At 43.0% G+C, this 18590-nt stretch overlaps 1 protein-coding gene across 1 annotated transcript; it reads left to right on the top strand.

The window, feature by feature from the left end:
• Positions 1-231: 231 nt before the first annotated feature.
• Positions 232-17981, top strand: syf2 (SYF2 pre-mRNA-splicing factor). Its single transcript, XM_080783468.1, has 7 exons — positions 232-288; positions 3493-3591; positions 6782-6907; positions 9175-9292; positions 12494-12584; positions 14030-14128; positions 15284-17981. The coding sequence occupies exons 1-7, from the start codon at positions 271-273 to the stop codon at positions 15447-15449; spliced, it is 717 nt and encodes a 238-aa protein (XP_080639594.1). The 5' UTR covers positions 232-270; the 3' UTR covers positions 15450-17981.
• The last annotated feature ends 609 nt before the right edge of the window (positions 17982-18590 follow it).

Raw genomic sequence — 18590 nt, 5'->3', positions numbered from 1 at the left:
AACTTTACTTAAGTTGGCTACTTATTATATATCATGCAGGGGCTTGCCAGCTAATTTTAGAAGCTAAACATTTAATTCATTTAAAAAAAGATTTAGTATTTCTATTTAGGCCTACTAGTTGTTTTCTCTCTCTGAATACAATAATATCCTGCCCTGCTCCACTCCCCAGTCCAGATGGTGGCGCTAGTTCACCTCTAAGCTGGTTTGCCAAGAAGCAGAAGTTGCTCGAGCTTGCCTTCCGCTCTCCCTCACAACACAACAGGCACAACAATGGCGTCCTGCGTTAAGGTGTGTACATTTTATCTGTGCTTAAAATATGAATACATCCACTTAATTTGGGATGTTGGCAAATTATCCTCGCCAAATATGACTCGTGTGGTGGAAACAGTTTCACACAGCCGAGGGAAACGCTGCTTTGTACTTGTGTTCTTGTCGTGACTCGTGTTTGTTTAGTGTCGTATTATTATGCTAAGCTAACGTAGCTACACGTAAACTAGTAACTGGTGTTTATTAGCTTGCTTAGTAGTAGCCTATTAGCTTGTTTCTTAGTAGTAGCCTAGATTTAGACTCTCGTAAGATGTATTTTGTCGATTCTGTCGAAGTCTGAACCAACATATTCTCTTAGCCCTACAAGCAGAACCCAATGCTACTGAAGTTTCTGACATTTTTTAGACCCAAAGCGACATCCAAATTTCAGAAAAGCTTTACGGAGGGTTCCGAGAGCGGCTAATATTCTCTCTGTGTTTGAGACATTATTATGGGAATTATTTCGCCTCTGACTGACGGGCTCCGTCATGGAATATTGGTTTTATTTTTTTATTTTCCGAAAATATCATTTAGCCTGCTTAAACTGCTCTCAAAGGGCACCTACGGATGGCTGCAATTCGAAACTGGCCTCTGTAAAAGCTGAATTTTTATCTGGATTGTACTATGTTTTTGTATGGACGTGGTGTTGGGTGCCTGCACATATGCACACATGGCATAAACGCATGGTGTTGTGTGCAGGCGCCCTACACTCTGTCTTTGTAGCCCAAATTTTTTGATTCTCGTAGAGGTTTTTTTCGATTCTGACGAATCTCTCTACGAGAGTCAAAACGCTAGCTCCGCCCCTAATGTCGGATAAGCAAACTGATGCCTTTAAATCACTCTTACCTTGTACAAATGCAAAATCTAAGCTGCTTTTCATGTTGCCCCACTTGTTTGTGATCTCTGCGGAAGCATATTAAACTCTGTCAATGCTTATTTTTCAATAAAAAACGTTTTATAGTCAACTCTGTTTCTGAGTATTTCTTTCACCCGCAGCCATCTTGCTTTTCTCTCCATTGTAAATACGGTAAACGGCGCAACAGAATTGTAAATGCGGTAAACGGCGCAACAGAATAAGCCCGCGACCCTAGCGGCCAGGGTTCTCTTGCGCATTTACAATGGAGAGAAAAGCAAGATGGCTAAAATACCTTTTTTATTGAAAAATAAGCATTGACAGAGTTTAATATGCTTCCGCAGAGATCACAAACAAGTGGGGCAACATGAAAAGCAGCTTAGATTTTGCATTTGTACAAGGTAAGAGTGATTTAAAGGCATCAGTTTGCTTATCCGACATTAGGGGCGGAGCTAGCGTTTTGACTCTCGTAGAGAGATTCGTCAGAATCGAAAAAAACCTCTACGAGAATCAAAAAATTTGGGCTACTGTCTTTGTACTATGGATTGTACTATGTTTTTGTATGGACGTGGTGTTGGGTGCCTGCACATATGCACACATGGCATCAACGCATGGTGTTGTGTGCAGGCGCCCTACACTCTGTCTTTCGTTTTCTTTTATCCCCCTGTTCCCCTCACTGTATATATATATTTTTTCCCTTTTCGCTTCCTATATGATGAATTCCTGTTCTGTTCTTAACTACATAGAATGTCTATTTGTTTGTCTCTAAATGTTTTGATGAATTGAACAATGTGGACCCTGTTGTAAACAAGTGTAAGGCTTAATTGGGTCGTCCACTCACAGTTAACAGTCTTTGTATTGAGTTTGTGCTTGAAATGTACTGTAATTCTGCAAACTGTTAATAAAGATTTCAATCAATCAATCAATCAAAGCCAGCCAAGAGATAATAGTTGCTCTTCATAAGAGTTCCAGTTACATTTCAATCACTTTATCCATCTACATTTTGGCTCGAAAATAGCAGATATTTTTTTAAGAGCCTGCTCAGGGACTAGGTAGATGAAAATTAGCTTATGGCTAACTGTCCCATTTACATGGATTTGAAAAATGACGTCTTGATTAATGTGCATTGTCCCTGTTAAATAAATACAAGCTCACCTAGCCGGCCCTCACTTCGTGGTGAATGCTTGTACATCTGCTTGTACGTGTAACGAAGACTCACTTCCAGTTGCTCATTGGAGATTTAGTCTCTATACATGGGGATATTCGACTAGGACAGGGGTTTTCAACAGAGAATCAACCTGAAGACCACCACCCTGACTGAGAATCAACCTGGGGACCACCACCCTGACTGAGAATCAACCTGGGGACCACCACCCGAGCTGAGAATCAACCTGGGGACCACCACCCTGACTGAGAATCAACCTGGGGACCACCACCCTGACTGAGAATTAACCTTGGGACCATTGTTGTGTTGGGAGGGGGGATATGGTCGTGGTGTGGGGGAAAGAAATTAACCTGTCATATTAAACTCATGTTGCTGTTCATTGTAACTTATTCTATGAGTAAGCAGACACTTGCGATTGATTATGGGCACATTTCCTTATAATGGTGACTCAACCAGGCAATCCGGTATGGTTTCCCTTGAGATTCTAACTCACTTTTCTGTGGAAGTTCTTGACATCCGTCTCCCCAGTAACTGACAACATCGACGTGTCATCATTTGTCACCAGATTATTTACTGCATTGTTTCTCAACTTTCTCAACTCAATACAATAAATTCAAATACGAATCTTCACTTTCCTACATTACTAAATGCATGGTCAGGGACCACATGCAACACCTTCACGGACCACCTGTTGAAAACCCATGGACTAGCACGTTGGGCTATATCATATAGCCTATATGACATGTCTAGTATGACAATCCCTACATTTGGTCCGGGTTAACCTAGTGCTGACATCAGATTGATGTGGTAGTAGAACCCATATATGGATAGATCTTATTGGCTCAGTCATCGTGACAAAGCATAGTCAGATAATATAATGGAGGTCTGCTCAAGGTTACGGGCAGAAAAGCATCCTGGTTTAAGTTCTAATCGGACACCACTGCAGAGGGGTCCTAACCCAGACAACCAGCATCAAAGCTATGAGCTGTTTTATAGTACGTTTTTAAATATATCTTTTGTTAGATATATATTATTGTTATATTTTTGTCAGATGGAGGTCAGCAGCCAATTCAATGTCGTTTTGGGGGTCCTTGACTTGAGAAAATGTCATAACCACTGCTATACACAGACTAATAAATACATTTATTTGTGATAATTTTGTTCTCAGGAGTCTGTCTCTGTTGCTGACGAAGAAGCAACAGGAGGTCTGGCGTCTGAGAAGAGAGAAGCGAGACTCCGGAAGTTCCGGGAGCTGCACTTCAAACGAGTGAGTCTTAATATCTAGAGATGACCCGTACCATTTCTTCCCTTACCGATTCCGATACCCATGTGCACTTTAAACAGATCTAGGACAGTGGTTCTCAAAGTGGGGTCCGGGCAGCCGCAGCGACTCTTGTGTTCCTTCAGGGGGTTCCAAATGGACCCTTACTGGTCTGTAAGGCAGTCGTGCAACATCAACTGAAGCAATCAAATTATGAAATTTCATCATGTGATAAATTACGTGGGATTCGGTGTTTTAGTCCGACGTCATTTTGTAGTCCTTCGTTACGTCCGGGTCACTGGCAATATGGCAATATCTAAACGCGTGAATCTTTTTACAATAATGTTATTTTTCAGAAAGGAAGCCATCGAGGGTTAAATGGGTCTTAAGGCTTCCAACTCGAGTAGAATTATTAATGTTCTGTACAAGTGTCCATGACAAAGAAAATATATGATGTGGAGACAATAAAGATTATTATTATTGAAGGTGGTAACAGTCCATTTGCTCAGTACAATATTTCGGGGGCATATTTAGAATGTGTGCAGGGTTGAGTACGTTGAATCTAGTTTGCATTAATACGTACGATCTCTATAGATGATTTAGTTGATACAATGAAATAAAATGGCGATAGTATTCAGTGTGGGGCAGTCTGGGCAGACAGCCTGTCACAGCCAGATTTGGAAGGACAGCAGTAAAATTTGACTTTAGTGGTTGTTCTAGTCTCAGATGGGTTCAAACACTGTTCCGACGGAGGGACACAGTATGGCCCTTACTTATCAACGTGGTGTACACCCAATTTTGGGTGTACACCGCGTTGATAAATAAGGGCCTATAACTCTATGGGGACACAAAAGCGACACAAACAGTAGGATCCGGGAGTATCTCTGGAGGGGCGCTCGCGTCACGACTAAAGTACTGAATAGGAATTGGAGATGCACGATATCAGTAGTGTAATAAAAAATACCACTGCTAACTAGGGGTGCAACGGTTCAGTTAGACCACGGTTCGGTTCGAACCTCGGTATGGGGGCCACGGTTTCGGTTCGGTTTCGGTACAGTAAAAAAAAGAAAAATCACACCTGTGTAAAGTGAGTGCAACTCTGTGTGGGGGTTTCCGGGGGGGGGGGGGGCAGGAACGCGCCCAGGGTGCCGGGCCGGTTCCGAACTGCCGCCCCGTGTCCGAAACGGTTGAGAAATGACAGAGTTACTGTGTGCCGGTCCCTCTACTGTACCCTCTACTGTACTGTACTGGCACACACGAAATCATCATATACAGTTAATATGGGCATGTGTTTGTGTGTGTGTGTGTGTGTGTGTGTTAGGTTGCACACAGGTGGTGAAAAACAACCATGCTGTTTTCATGCTCATACCCAGCCAGCCAGCCAGCCAGGCAGGCACCCACACACATAAGTCCAAGGGACTGGCTTGCACCACTCAAAAAGTTTATTTATAGCATTATCTTTTATTCTTTTTTTTAGCATATATTATTTTATTAGGCATTTCTGCCTTTTCATTATTTAAAGGGGGAAAAAAACTTATATTGCTATTTTAATGTGCCTCATCATTATGTTCAAGGGAAAAAATAATGCACCTATGCCGCTCACACGTGGTGCAGACTCGCAGCACATGCAGGGAGGAGAGGAGAGCTCCCTGGGGAGGGGAGGAATTCACAGCAGAGTGCTGTGTCGCACAGAAACATTTACAAAAGTTTACAATAAAGATCTCTGCATGAGATATTATGCTTATATTATTAGAAGAAGGGTTTCTATCTACAGTCATGGATTGGACATAGAGTATTTTGTTGGGACTTTTCAGACGGAATATTCTTCTCCTGCTCCGGGTGGACAGAGCAACAACAACGAGTTGTTTTTGTTCTCTCTCTCCCTTTTTAGCACTCAAACAGCGAGTGCAGATGCAGAAGCAGATCTGAACAAGACGGTGCTTAGAAGCCTGTTGATTCGAGGTTACTCCGCTGTGTGTGTCTCTGTGTATGACGATCAATAATTATTCCACCGAGTGGTCTTTGCGAGGGCTGGATTCTCCTCATCATGCCGTCTCTCTCTCTCTGTGTGTGTGTGTGTGTGTGTGTGTGTGTGTGTGTGTGTGTAGGGGGTGGGGGCCGACAGAGTGCTACACTTCTGTGACCGAAAGAGTGCTAGACTTCTTAGTAGGACGGTGTGTGACCGATAGAGTGCTAGACTTCTAAGTAGGACGGTGTGTGACCGAGAAATACATTCTTCGCAGCTGTAAGAAATGAATTAATGCAAACCGAAAAAGCGCGGTTCATTAGAGCGCATTGAACCGTGTATGCAGAACCGAACGGTTCGGTTTTCGGTTGAAAACCGCTGCACCCCTACTGCTAACCCTGCTATACTGTATATTTACACTGTCAGCCAGCCTTGAGTTTCTGGTTAACATTATTACTATGAGACCTAGCAGATCATGTCTGTCTGTCTGTCTGTGTGTCTGTGTGTCTGTCTGTCCCGCTATCCAAATATGGAGTGTGTTGCATCAGCAATCACTCAGCTCCATATATGGGCACAAAAGGGGCCAGGTCCACTCAGCTCCATATATGGGCACAAAAGGGGCCAGTGATTTGTTTGTTGTGGACCTGGCCCCTTTTGTGCCCATATATGGAGCTATACGTCCAAAACCCAAATATGTACGAGCTGCGTTCGCTTCCCGCGTTTGCGCGTCTTACTCGTTTACAATGAACAATGAAATGTTTACAGTAGTCACACTGCCCGTGTAAAGTAAATAAAATGTTGGGGCAGGTGGAGATTGCTTTCAGGTTGCTTGACGGGCAAGAGCGTTTGAGTGGAAGAAACTGTCTTTAGTTCACACAAGGATGTCTGTGTGTGGAATTTAAAATGAGTCATAATATTGTATATTAGCTATTGAGATAAATCGTATAGAGTTATGTCCACATGTCACAGCCCCAGAATTAGCAAGTAAAGTAATTTTTTATTTATTTATCTACCACTATTTAATTTTTGGGCAAGTAAAACATGACCTGTAATTGCCAGACGGGTAGCCGGGGTAGGTACCTCCGGCCCTGAGAACTTAAGTGTCAACCCCTGAGTTATCCCTGACTTCAACTCACCGGTTATAGAATCCAGTTAATAAAAATGGAGGAATACTTGGCATTTGTTATCTGTTGTGCTTCCACATTTTCATTATTCTTCTTATTATTGTAGAATGAAGCACGCAAGCTGAATCACCAGGAGGTCGCAGAGGAGGACAAGAGACTGAAACTTCCGGCCAACTGGGAGGCCAAGAAGGCTCGACTGGAGTGGGAACTGGCTGTGGATGAAAAGAAAAAGGTGTTTTTATTTGATCCGTTTCTTCTCTATAACCTTTATAATAACATGTTCCGGGATAGCAGATGGAAATAAAATTTCCTCTTCTACCCTGGATTTCAACTCTTGATTCGTGCTGACATTTTTACTTTTCTGCGTTAATGCTCAGGGCATACATTGAATGCGAAAGTGAGACATTGACCTTTGGCACGATCTAAATGTCTCCATAGAAGAGCAGGGAGACGGAATACAACCGCCCCAAATGTATTCATTATATTACACTATACAGATTGGACCTAATTACATTTTATTCAATCAAAAAAATGATACTGATGTTTAAAATAACAATTTTGTCCATGGTTCATACATGTTTTTGCTGTCGATTCATTCCTCCTGTTTAAATCAATTAATCGATTTACAGTATTTCATTCCTTCATATTTTAAAGGACCACTTCACCACTTTTCAATCAGGTCCTCACTAATAATCATGGTAAAATGGCACAATTACAAGTACTTTCTACTCAGTCTGTGTCTCATAGGAGGACTGTTCAGAAACCCTTCCACCAGTGACATCATCGTTAGGCAGATTTTCTTTTTAAACAAGATTTCCTTTACAAAAAAATGTATTATCGCGAGAACGATGGCTTCCATTTTCGCATTGCAACTTTTCAGGACTAGAAAGCCTGCAGTTTCTATTAGCTTGGATTCCCCATCGATGATGTCACTGGTGGACGGGTCTCTGAATGCTTAAGCTATTAAAAAATAGCAGATCTACAAGCCGCGCTATGAGCTTGTAGATCTGCTATTTTTGGGGTCCTTGACATGAAATATTGAGAACCACTGATATAGAAACATGAGGTTTTTCAGAATTCTTTCATGATTTAGAAGACATTTTCTAAATTTCGAAGTCGGGTCAAAATGGGTTAAAATTATTACACTAGAGGACTAGAGGCCCCTCACTGGTGAAATGTATTGTTGCATCAAAGAAAGTAGGATACTCAGTCAACTTGCCTTGGAATCATTTAAGTATCGTGCTATTATTAGATGAACAAAGAAAATGTTAATTTAGTGGTTTTGTTGTCTGCTAGTGTGAGTACTGAAATGGCTGATTTGTGACCAGCTCTACTGCACTCAAAAACTATTTGTTTATGTTAACATTAGAATAAGACAAATTCTTGGTTTGTCATAACTTTTGAACGCTTGGTTTTAACCCATTCAAACCGAGTAAGCATCTGTGTCGTCTTCGTCGATTTTTGCGTTGGCTATTTAAAATAAAAGAAAAGAAAATAGCAGATGTACAAGCTCACAGCACGTCACTTTGTGCTGCGCTGCATTTGTGGAATCGACCTCAGGTGTTAAAGGGTTAAGGTTGTCATGATGTTTTAGCATAAAAGTGATTTAATAAATAACCGAGGAGGAAATGGAAAACATGTTAAATGTAAACCATGTGAGCTGCTTTGAATGAGCACTGTGTCCAAACCCTTCTAACTGTTGCATCAAAAACTCTGATGCCTTTTCTCATCTGGTGACAGTTGAACTATCCGTCAAATACAACAATACTTGCTTTATTAGAATCTCCCCTTTCCGACTGTGTGTGTGTGTGTGTGTGTGTGGAGAAGCAGGGCACACATGTCTCCAGTGTTTGTTTTTCCAACAACCATATGTGTGCAGTATATTACCACCACACTTGTTTCAGATCTCGATGCTATTTGCCGATATGTGCACATTCTGACCGTGAGATCCTCGTCAAAATGTACTCTTTTAAAACCACCTTGAAATGTGGCGTCAAAAATGCACACATGAATCGCAAAACCCAAACGTTTTTATGCCGCGTTACACGTAATTTAATCGCTTAATGTTACGTAGTACTGCAATTAACTACACGTCAAGTCGGTTATCTTAGTGTTTCATGGACGTGGGCGCAGCAGACGAGTGCCGTGGCCGGGTGACGGGGACACCCTGAGGCGTTGTCAGGTCCTCCTTGAACTGGGGGGGACCGCGTGTAATTCCGACGGAGCATTAGTTCCGACATGTGTCCGCATGTCGGACATTAGCTGCTCCCGTGCTTGGCTAGGTTAGGGTTTGAGGTGGGTTGTCGTTTTGTCGGACCAAAGACTATAGTCTGAAATACGTACTGCACTTGCTTTCACTACACAAGTGCGTGGGGATATTTGGGATTGGCTCAACAACAAAATATATTGTTGCATAACGGGTTTCCTCCCGACAGCAGACATATAATAAGCACACAGGACGAGTGTGAACCTTTTGGACTCCCTTTCCGTGTGTTTCAGGACTGCGCAGCTAACGGCGAGAACTACGACAGAGTGAAGCTGCTGGATATCAGCGCCGATGACGCCGAGCGGTGGGAGAGGAAGAAGAAGAAGAAGAACCCCGACCCTGGATTCTCAGGTGAGCATCGCCACCGTTTGTCCCTCTTGTGTAGAAAAAACGAGTGGTAATAATGGGGCGCTTGAAGGCCTGCCATGGCAGTAGACAGTGGGAGAGAATGGCGCTTTTCCTGCGAGAGCAGCCATGCACAGAACAATACTGGTACCGTCACTTTCCTCCCCAAAAAAAGCAGCCATGCACAGAACAGAACAATAATGGTTGCGTGTAAGAAGCCCTAGGGATATCAATCATTTTCAACCAACGCCAATTTAATCTGCTGAAAGAAAAAGGGGGGATTGCAGCGTTTTAAAGCCGTTTTCCATGACAAGCAACGATCAAGTCTGGGCAGTGGCTCTTCAGAGTGAGTGTGGAAATGTAATGGCACTCTCCATCATCAAAGTTGTCCACCTATAATACCAAGCGAGTACTTGTCCCGTGGTGTGGTTAACCCATTCTGGGCGGGAACCCCTTTTGGTGTTTTAAACATAACTAAATCCTCCTACAAGCTACGAGCTTGTAGGAGGATTTAGAAGATTTCTTTTTAATGTTGAGGTCAGGCCTAATAATCTGCTCAATAAATGTACATGTGATGTATTTTTCTCCCTCAAACAAATTCCTCAAACAGGCTTTTACTGTACCTTTTTTTACTTTGCTCTCTTTTGAATAATAATCCTAATTATTTAACACAATTACTCGTTGAGTTTGGAAACATCAATGAATTTGAAAAAAAGGTGCCTTCAGTGGATTATCCTGAGGAGCGTTTCTCAGTTTATTGTTTTGCTATTTTGTTGTTTGGTCAATGGTCATAGACCACTTTGTATTTGAATTTCAGATGATTAAACAAATTGGTCAGATTGCCTTGTGGTGCACAAACCACCGTGTCTGACCCAAGGACTCTCTGTCCATCATGTTGGCTGGAGCTACAGCTGCACGATTATAGCAAAAATGATAACCATTGTGAGATTATCCAATTAGCTGGGGCTAAACCGTTCCCTGGGTCCTACAGCATGCGTGTGTGCGCGAACACACACACACTCCTTCAGTTACTTACTGTTCTGCTTCCATGCATGCGCAACCCCCCCCCCCCCCACAAAAGACAGGTCTCCCTTAACCCATTCTGACCTGAGATCAGATTCTAAAAATGTCTTCTACATCCTGACAGTTTTCTGAAAAAGCTACGTTTCTATGTCAGTCGCTCTTCGATTTTTCAAAAATAGCAGACCTACAAGCTCGTAGTGGCGCGCTATGAGCTTGTAGATCTGCTATTTTTCAATAGCTAATCCATAACGTAATGCTAACACCAAAAGGGGTTCCCGCCAAGAATGGCTTAAATGTTCCTTCCGTCAAAACATCAAACAGACCATCACCATGTTGGGTCTGTTTGATCCTAATAAAGCAGATTCTTCTCGACTTCGAAAGTCAATAGAACACTCTGTGTCGTAAATGTAACGTTCAAAGTAGAGTGTGCGCATCAGCAGGGCCGAGATAAATAAAAAAAACGATGGCCACAAAAAAACATGGCAAACTAGCTTTCAACTTTTAATTCTTTTTTTGTTTTACTGCTCCCTGTATGTTAGGAACAGGAGTGCCTGACTTTGGGAGCCGAATGCACAAACTGTATAAAGAAAAGGGCTTACGCTGGATTCTTAACACAAGACCACACGATTTTCATATATGCCAAACAAAATGCGGCATTGCAACTCAATAATCGTTTCGTCTGGAATTCTGGATTCATCTTGTCATAATCATTGAACGCCAACATAGATTGATCGTAATCGAATCAAACGTTTGATTAATTGCACAGCGCTACAAGAAACTATAAGGCTTTTCGTGTTTTTTCGGCGGTGTAGAAGTTTCTATAATTTGTTTTTACATAACTTACTGAAATGATTTAAACCGATGGCAGAATGTTTGGGAAAATTGTCAGCAGTAATATCAAGTATTCTGTGTCTGGTCGTAGCCAGACCACCGTTGTGGTTTAACCCATTCTGGGCGGGAACCCCTTTTGTCGTTTTAAAGCATTGTGTTCTACTTTAGCTATTGAAAAATAGCAGATCTACAAGCTCATAGCGCGCCACTGAGTGGCGCGCTACGAGCTTGTAGGTCTGCTATTTTTGAAAAACTCGTTTTTAACTCTAATCTTTTTACATATAATTACATATAATTTTTGGGGTCCTTGACATGAAATATTGAGCACCACTGATATAGAAACATCGGTTTTCCTGAAAACTGTCATGATTTAGAAGACTTTTTTTTTTTAATTTCGATGTCAGGCCTAAATGGGTTAATCCGTTTTCGTAGCGTGAACATCAGTTATGCACAAGACAACATACAGTTATGGCTTATTCTGTTAGAATTCTATTATAAACAAGAGTATGAAGCGATGACTTGTTCACCCACACTGGTGGTGTCCTGTTCTGGTCAGCGCCTTCTGTGATCAATGGCTGGCTCTCTATGATCACTTTTTTTACCGCTCAGTGAGATTTCTCTGTGCACCGCGGGGTCGGTATGCACTTCTGAAATCCTTTTTTACAATTGCGTAGACACAACAGGAAATAACGCTTTGGACAAATCACTATTAGATCAGGGCGACTCCTATTTTGGGCTACCGCTGCAATGCTTCAGAAGTTCAGTCCTTCGGTTTAGCGAACTGTAATCTAATACAATTTAAGTTTTGAGGAAACGAGTGGTGTAAAGTGATTGGATTATGCCCATGCCCTGGTACCTGATTGGTTAATGGGGCGCTTGAAGGCCTGCCATGGCGCAAGTACACGGTGGGAGAGAATGGCGCTTTTCCCTGCAAGAGCAGCCATGCACAGCACAATACTGGTACCGTCACTTTCCCCCCAAAGAGCAGCCATGCACAGAACAGAACAATATGGTTTGCGTGTAAGAAGCCCTAGGGATATTAATCATTTTCAACCACCGCCAATTTAATCTGCTGAAGAAAAGAAAAAAAAGCGTTTTCCTAAATATGGCTCCCATCTGTTGAATCAAAACCCCTCTGTGGATTTAACCCTCTGGGGAGAAAATTATCACCAGAGCGTCTTGAGGAGAGCGGGGTGGTGGTGGGGTGCCTCTTCTCTTCATCCCCTCCGTCCTAACTCCTAACCAGACGCAGGTTGCAGCGGGGCAGAGCCGTGTGTCTGCTCGCCGTTTGTTCCGCTAATTACAACCCCTCTCTCTCTCTCTCTCCTCCTCCTCCGCCGGTCTCCTCTGCAGGTTACGCCGAGGCCCAGCTGAGACAGTACCAGAGACTCACCAAGCAGATCAAACCCGACATGGACGGCTACGAAAAGCAGAAAGAGGAGTGGTGAGTGACCCCCCCCCCCCAATATAAAGAGAAAGACCGTCCAACTCTTCCATGACCCATGCTTATGAATCCCACCTCAGCTCTAAGATAGACCCGTCTAATTGGCCCCCGGGCAGGTATAGTTTTTTTTTACTGAAGTTAGGTTTAGGTATAGTTCTACAGAGGTTAGGTTAAAGGACCACTTCACCACATTTCAACCTATCTTCATATATAATAGGTCCTCACTAATAATCATGATGAAATGGTTCAAGTCTTTTCTACTCGGTCTGTAGGAGGGCTGTGGGAAGTTCAGAAACCGTCTTCCAGTGACATCATCGATGGGAAATACAAGCCAATAGAAGCTGCAGGCTTTCTAGTCCTGGAAAGTTGCAATGCAAAAATGGAAGCCATCGTTCTCACAATAATGAAAATCAAAATATTTTTGTGCCTGATGATGATGCACTGGAAGACGGTTTCTAAACTGCCCACAGCCGTCCTATGAGACACGGACTGAGTAGAAAAACCTTGTGCAATAATTTTTCATGATTATTAGTGATTAACTATTATATGAAGATAGGTTGAAAAGTGGTGAAGTGGTCCTTTAAGGTTAGGTTTAGGCATAGTTTTACTGAGGTTAGGTTAAGGTTGGGTTTAGGCATAGTTGTATTGAGGTTAGGTTTAGGCGTAGATTCAAAAACGAGAACTGTCAATCGCACCGACTGCTGGCAGCAGCAGGGTTTGCCTAGAGCGGGGGGGGGGGGAGGGGGGGTCCATAATTTGGCTTCCATGACTGTACACGGTGTACAGTAACAGTAAGTATCACCCTCTCTTTGATGTTCTCTTTAGCCGGGTCACAGCCCTTACCAAACGGGAGGAACTAATGTTCCCCTGCGGGCATTTGTAGAAACTTGTGAATCCTCAAAAAGCAAAGAGGCCTATAAAGATGATTTGTGTGCCATTAAGCATATTACCGTGACATTTTTAATTGAGTCAAATGAGCTGTGAGCCTTGGCTCGCTGTAATCGCCCATCACATGCGCACAAAGCGCTCCCTATGAGTTTTCAGTGGTGTGCTGCCCACCCCCATCCCTTGCCCTGCCCCTGGCTGAGGTTTGGACATCGTTGCCCCCTCTCTCCCCCGGTCCCCAAGATCATTTCATGTTTTCCAGAGCGTTAATGCAAGGCATGCGCTCGGATGAGCAAAAGATGGTCATAGTTACAGCGGTTAGGCCCACATCAGCCAAAGACGGGTTTTGAGCCCGCAGGTTTTGAGCATTTAATGGATGCCATACGTCGAAACTGTGAAAGCCACCCACAATCATGCCCCTCTCTCTCTCTCTCTCTCTCTCTCGTCACAATGACCGTGGGCCACAGTGGCGGGATCGGATGTCCGACCAAATGTGAACGATGGCGATCGAAACCGGTGATTTATTGACGGCCTCTGATTTTCTTTTTGTAACACCACAGCGGGGTAGACTTCCACCCCACATCCAACACCCTGATCCACGGCAGTCACGTCCCCACCAAGGAGGGCATCGACCGCATGGTGGAAGACGTGGAGAAACAGTAAGTATACACAGAGACACACATGCACACACACACACACACATACACACACACACACACACACACACACACACACACACACACACACACACACACACACACACACAGAGACAGAGAGGGACATAGATCTTCTTCTCTCACCGCCTCCCGTTCCATTCATCCCCCCGGTCCTAAATGGCTTCCATTAATGGTACAGCGGAGTCTGGACCACAGACGGTGACAGGCAGACGTTTTGTGCACTTTGGCGACAAGGCCTGATCTGATCCCACTAATTACACTCCCGGTATATGGAAGCCCAGATGGAGCTGGGTGATAAAGGATCCGCGAGCATCTAGTGGTGCCATAACACTCTCTCTCTGCTGTCTTAACGGGACGCTTCATTGAGTAAATGATGCCTTATTGTATTCCTACACGGCTTGCCACAAAGCAAATTGGCCTGTGTTTCGAAAATCATCATGCCATAGTAAAAGAATAGCACGCGGCGATTGTACAGAAGCATTTGTCGTGGCCAGCACCTTTGATTTCCCCCCTCGCCTTAGTTCCTGTGAGATTTGTTATATTTGAGACAGTCTTAACCCATTTTGACCTGGGAACGATTCTGCGAATGTCTTCTAAATCCTGACTGTTTTCTTGAAAAGGCTATGTTTTTCTATGTCAGTCGTTTTCATGTCTTCACTTTCATGTCACTTTTCACGATTCTTCAAAAATAGCAGACCTGTGGTGCGCTATGAGCTTGTAGATCTGCTATTTTTCAATAGCTAAAGCTAACACCAAAAGGGGTTCCCTCCCAAAATGGGTTAAGTTGTGTTTTGAGATGTGACTGTAGGATATTAGTAAAGACCTCTGCTTGCCAGGGAATGACGCACAACACTGCTTTGAAGACGCAGTGAATTGAGACTGGGAGCTCACAGATTAACTAGTTTCCCTCTGTGTGTGTTCATTCTGCCGTTAGTTTCCCCCATTAGTTTCTTCTTCCCCCTTTCATTGCCACGCCTGCTGTTCCAATTAAAATGACTACCACAAAATGATTGCCTGTGCTGATGATGGTGAAGCATTTTTGATTGGATAAGCCAGCCAACTTAAGGCTTATCGTTGTGTAAAATCCTCCCTAAGCCGATCTGTGGTGTTTTTGCCGTTTATTTTATTTTTTTGCAGGATTGAGAAGCGCGCCAAGTACAGCCGCCGCAGGGCCTACAACGACGACTCCGACATCGACTACATCAACGAGAGGAACGCCAAGTTCAACAAGAAAGCGGAGCGCTTCTACGGCAAATACACCGCCGAGATCAAGCAGAACCTGGAGAGAGGCACGGCCGTCTAGTGGAGACACTCTCGACGTAAACTATACGTGTTCTGTCTCGGCATTACACGTGTCGCTCCGGTCATGCGTTCCACTGTACAGTATATGGGTTATGTATTGTGTATGCATGACTAGAGCATGCTACTGTACTTGTAGCCATGTGTTCTTATGTACATGACTAGAGCATGTTACAACTCTAGTCGTGTGTTCTATGTACGTGACTAGAGCATGTTACAACTCTAGTCATGTGTTCTATGTACATGACTAGAGCATGTTACAACTCAGTCCATTTTTTTTTTTTTTTATATATATAATTTTTATCCCAAGATTTTGTAACCACATTTGTTTTCACCCAGTGTGGATCACTTTGAATGGGTCATGAGTGAATTGCCCTTTATTTTTTGTTTCCTACATTTTGGTTTTAATTATTTCAAGAGATTTTCAAATAAATCCCTACAAATTTGTTAAAAAACAAATTCAAGTGTGTTTTTCAAAATAATTCCATTAAAACATTTTTAACATTTTAATCCATTCATTGGGGGAGGGGGTTATACTTACAAAGTAGTGGAAATAGCATATCTACAAGCTCACAAGAAGATATCAAATCTACAAGCTCACATTGGGTACAGGCTTTAGATCCGAAACCTCAATCCCTAACCTAACCATAAGCGGCGCATGTCGGACCATCGCATTTTCGCATCGCATCGTATGTCCGTCCCCGTGCTTCGGACCTTTGGTGTGTCGGAAAAGCGTGCGCACCCCGCTCACATCGCAACGTGTTGTGAGCTTGTGCCTTGTAGATATTTACGTTATTTTCACTCAATTTTCTTTTGGTGTCTCGAGCTAAAAGGTTTGGTAACCACTACTCTAGTCAATTCAGTGGCTCAAACAGTGGATTTAATGTAGATGTATCTGTTTAAATGTTTTAGTATACAGTTCCTCATTGTGATACTTGGCAGAGTAACACGTTTTGTGACATGGATATGGTTCTGTGACAACAACCGTATCATAGGACTTGTTATGAGGTCTTAAACCACTTGAGACCCATTTTCAAACATCTTCAAAAGATTTTTGAAAATAGACCTGCCAAGCTCAGTGCGTCGTGATTCATGTCAAATTATGGACGCCCAGGCCTCAAGTGATTATTGTATTTTCTATATTTTGAATATGGTTTTGACACTTTGATCAATGCACAACATTCGTGTGCACAGAGCTGTTTGAAGATGGCCATACATTGGTGGCCCTTCCTTTACTGTCCCAAGATGTGTGTGTACCAAAACAGCAGTCACCCCAAACATCCTTGATACGAGTTCAAGACCCCCTCCCCTCTCTCAAATAAAAACCGCTTTAACCAATGTGGTTATCTCGCAGACTTATTGACGTTGCTGTGGGATCGCTGCGTGCGGCCCGACACGCCGAGCGTGAGAATAAAACACACAGCTATCATTACCCTCCAGGGCATGGTGGAGCAGAGAAAATACCAACCGAAGAATGGATTAGTGTGGGCGCATGCGGAGATAAGACGCAACAATTAAGCAATTCAATTTATTTGTTATCGCCCGGTGCATCTGTCTTCAGCCAACATGCCCCGAGCTGCTAACATGAGCAGGGGAGGCTTGTGACCTGGGAGACAGATCAAAGGCAGAGACAACAGATTCCCATGCCATCTTTTTATATTCACTTACATACAGTAGTACTACTAGCGGTCCATTACTACAGCAGTATGCTTCCCTCTACAGGATGGAGTGTGGCATAGACACCTTCTCATAACGTCGGGGGAGTGGGAATCTTCCAAGCAACAAATAATTATGGTGTGTGTGTGAACTGCACACTGAATGACGGTGTCCCAATTTGAATTGGACCGGTTATTGTTTGTCTAGATTAAAGAATGTGTTATAGAATATGTCAATATGGTAATGAGCTGGGACAGTTTAACTTCAAAGGCTAGTGGTGGTGGTGGTGACACAAGTTGTTTGTGTTTTCTTGATATGGTGGAGGGGTAGCGTGTCAAATAATGCCTTTTGATATATGACTCTTCTCTGGCGCTGTTGGCAGATGAGTGGATACATTTTTCAGGTTCTTGATTGTTTTGCTTTTGTAGTTTTATCTCATGAGCCTGTGGGGTTTTGGCATGTTTGGCTTTCATTATTAGAAGAGCCAGAACACCCTATAGGGCGCCTGGTACTCCTCACCACAGAGTGTTTTTCTACTGTAGTTGCTTCACTTGCTTGCTACTGTTTGCCTCGTTAAAAATACACATGAAAGAGCTTTTTTTTTCTTTTACTCGATAAAGTTGATGAGAAACTGATCAGTTAACCAGATTACTGGTTCTCAGGCGTGTTTGCACCTTAAAAGAAATAACGATGATTTGATAAGAACATGTCAACTTGCAGCCTCTTCCTCTGATGGACACAATTATTGTTGTTAAATTGTAAAGGGCAGGCCCTTTGATTTTGAAATACAATTCATGTGATGAGCTCAAATAGATGGTCTCCATGGCATAAGGGGAGAATAAAACATCAAATAAAGTTTGCCTCTGAGGGGCGACTTGTTGCATTTTTCTCAAGTCAATCTGAAAAGACGTTTTGTGTCTTTTAAACAATGGAATCCTTGTGTGTTATTTCCAGAACTGTCCTTTTTTTTAGGGGCTGCGCGCACACTCTTCCCCCCCTTCCCCCTTCTGATAAAATTACACATCATGGGAGGGAAATGCTATCACACCATGTAGAGGCAAGACTCCAGAGTGAGAATCTGTGGCCTGAGGTGTGACTGATTACATTATGCCTGCCCCAAAATGCCTGCTGGGGACGATGCACTAATGAATGCTTATGAAAGCAATTTGAACAAGAAAATCTTTTCTGCACTATAGCGTTCCCATTTGTCATAGCATATATTACATGTTTGTCTCGTGTGAGAGCGACGAGACAGTCGTTTCTCTCTTCTGGATGTTTCCTGATGGAACTACAATGAGTGCTTTAAGACAGTGCTGGGAAGTGTTTTGAGTTATTTCACAGTAGTTGTGGATGTGTACGAAAGCAACTACAATGTCATTTCAGTAAACGTGGCTGTACTAGTCTCATCAATCTGATTAATTGTTTCTTTTTCGTGATTTACATCTCGGAGACACAGAGTCTAGCATGCGTTTCGAAACGGTGTCATTTG

This window comes from Protomyctophum bolini (assembly GCF_963924005.1).
Source record: "Protomyctophum bolini genome assembly, chromosome: 15".
Lineage (NCBI taxonomy): Eukaryota > Metazoa > Chordata > Actinopteri > Myctophiformes > Myctophidae > Protomyctophum > Protomyctophum bolini.
This window is presented reverse-complemented; position numbering and strand designations above follow the sequence as displayed.

Excerpts from the sequence above, each read along its gene's own strand:
- syf2 (XM_080783468.1), top strand. Across the intron at positions 6,908-9,174 it reads CTGTGGATGAAAAGAAAAAG|GACTGCGCAGCTAACGGCGA; the intron begins GTGTTTTTATTT and ends CGTGTGTTTCAG. Across the intron at positions 12,585-14,029 it reads GAAAAGCAGAAAGAGGAGTG|CGGGGTAGACTTCCACCCCA; the intron begins GTGAGTGACCCC and ends GTAACACCACAG.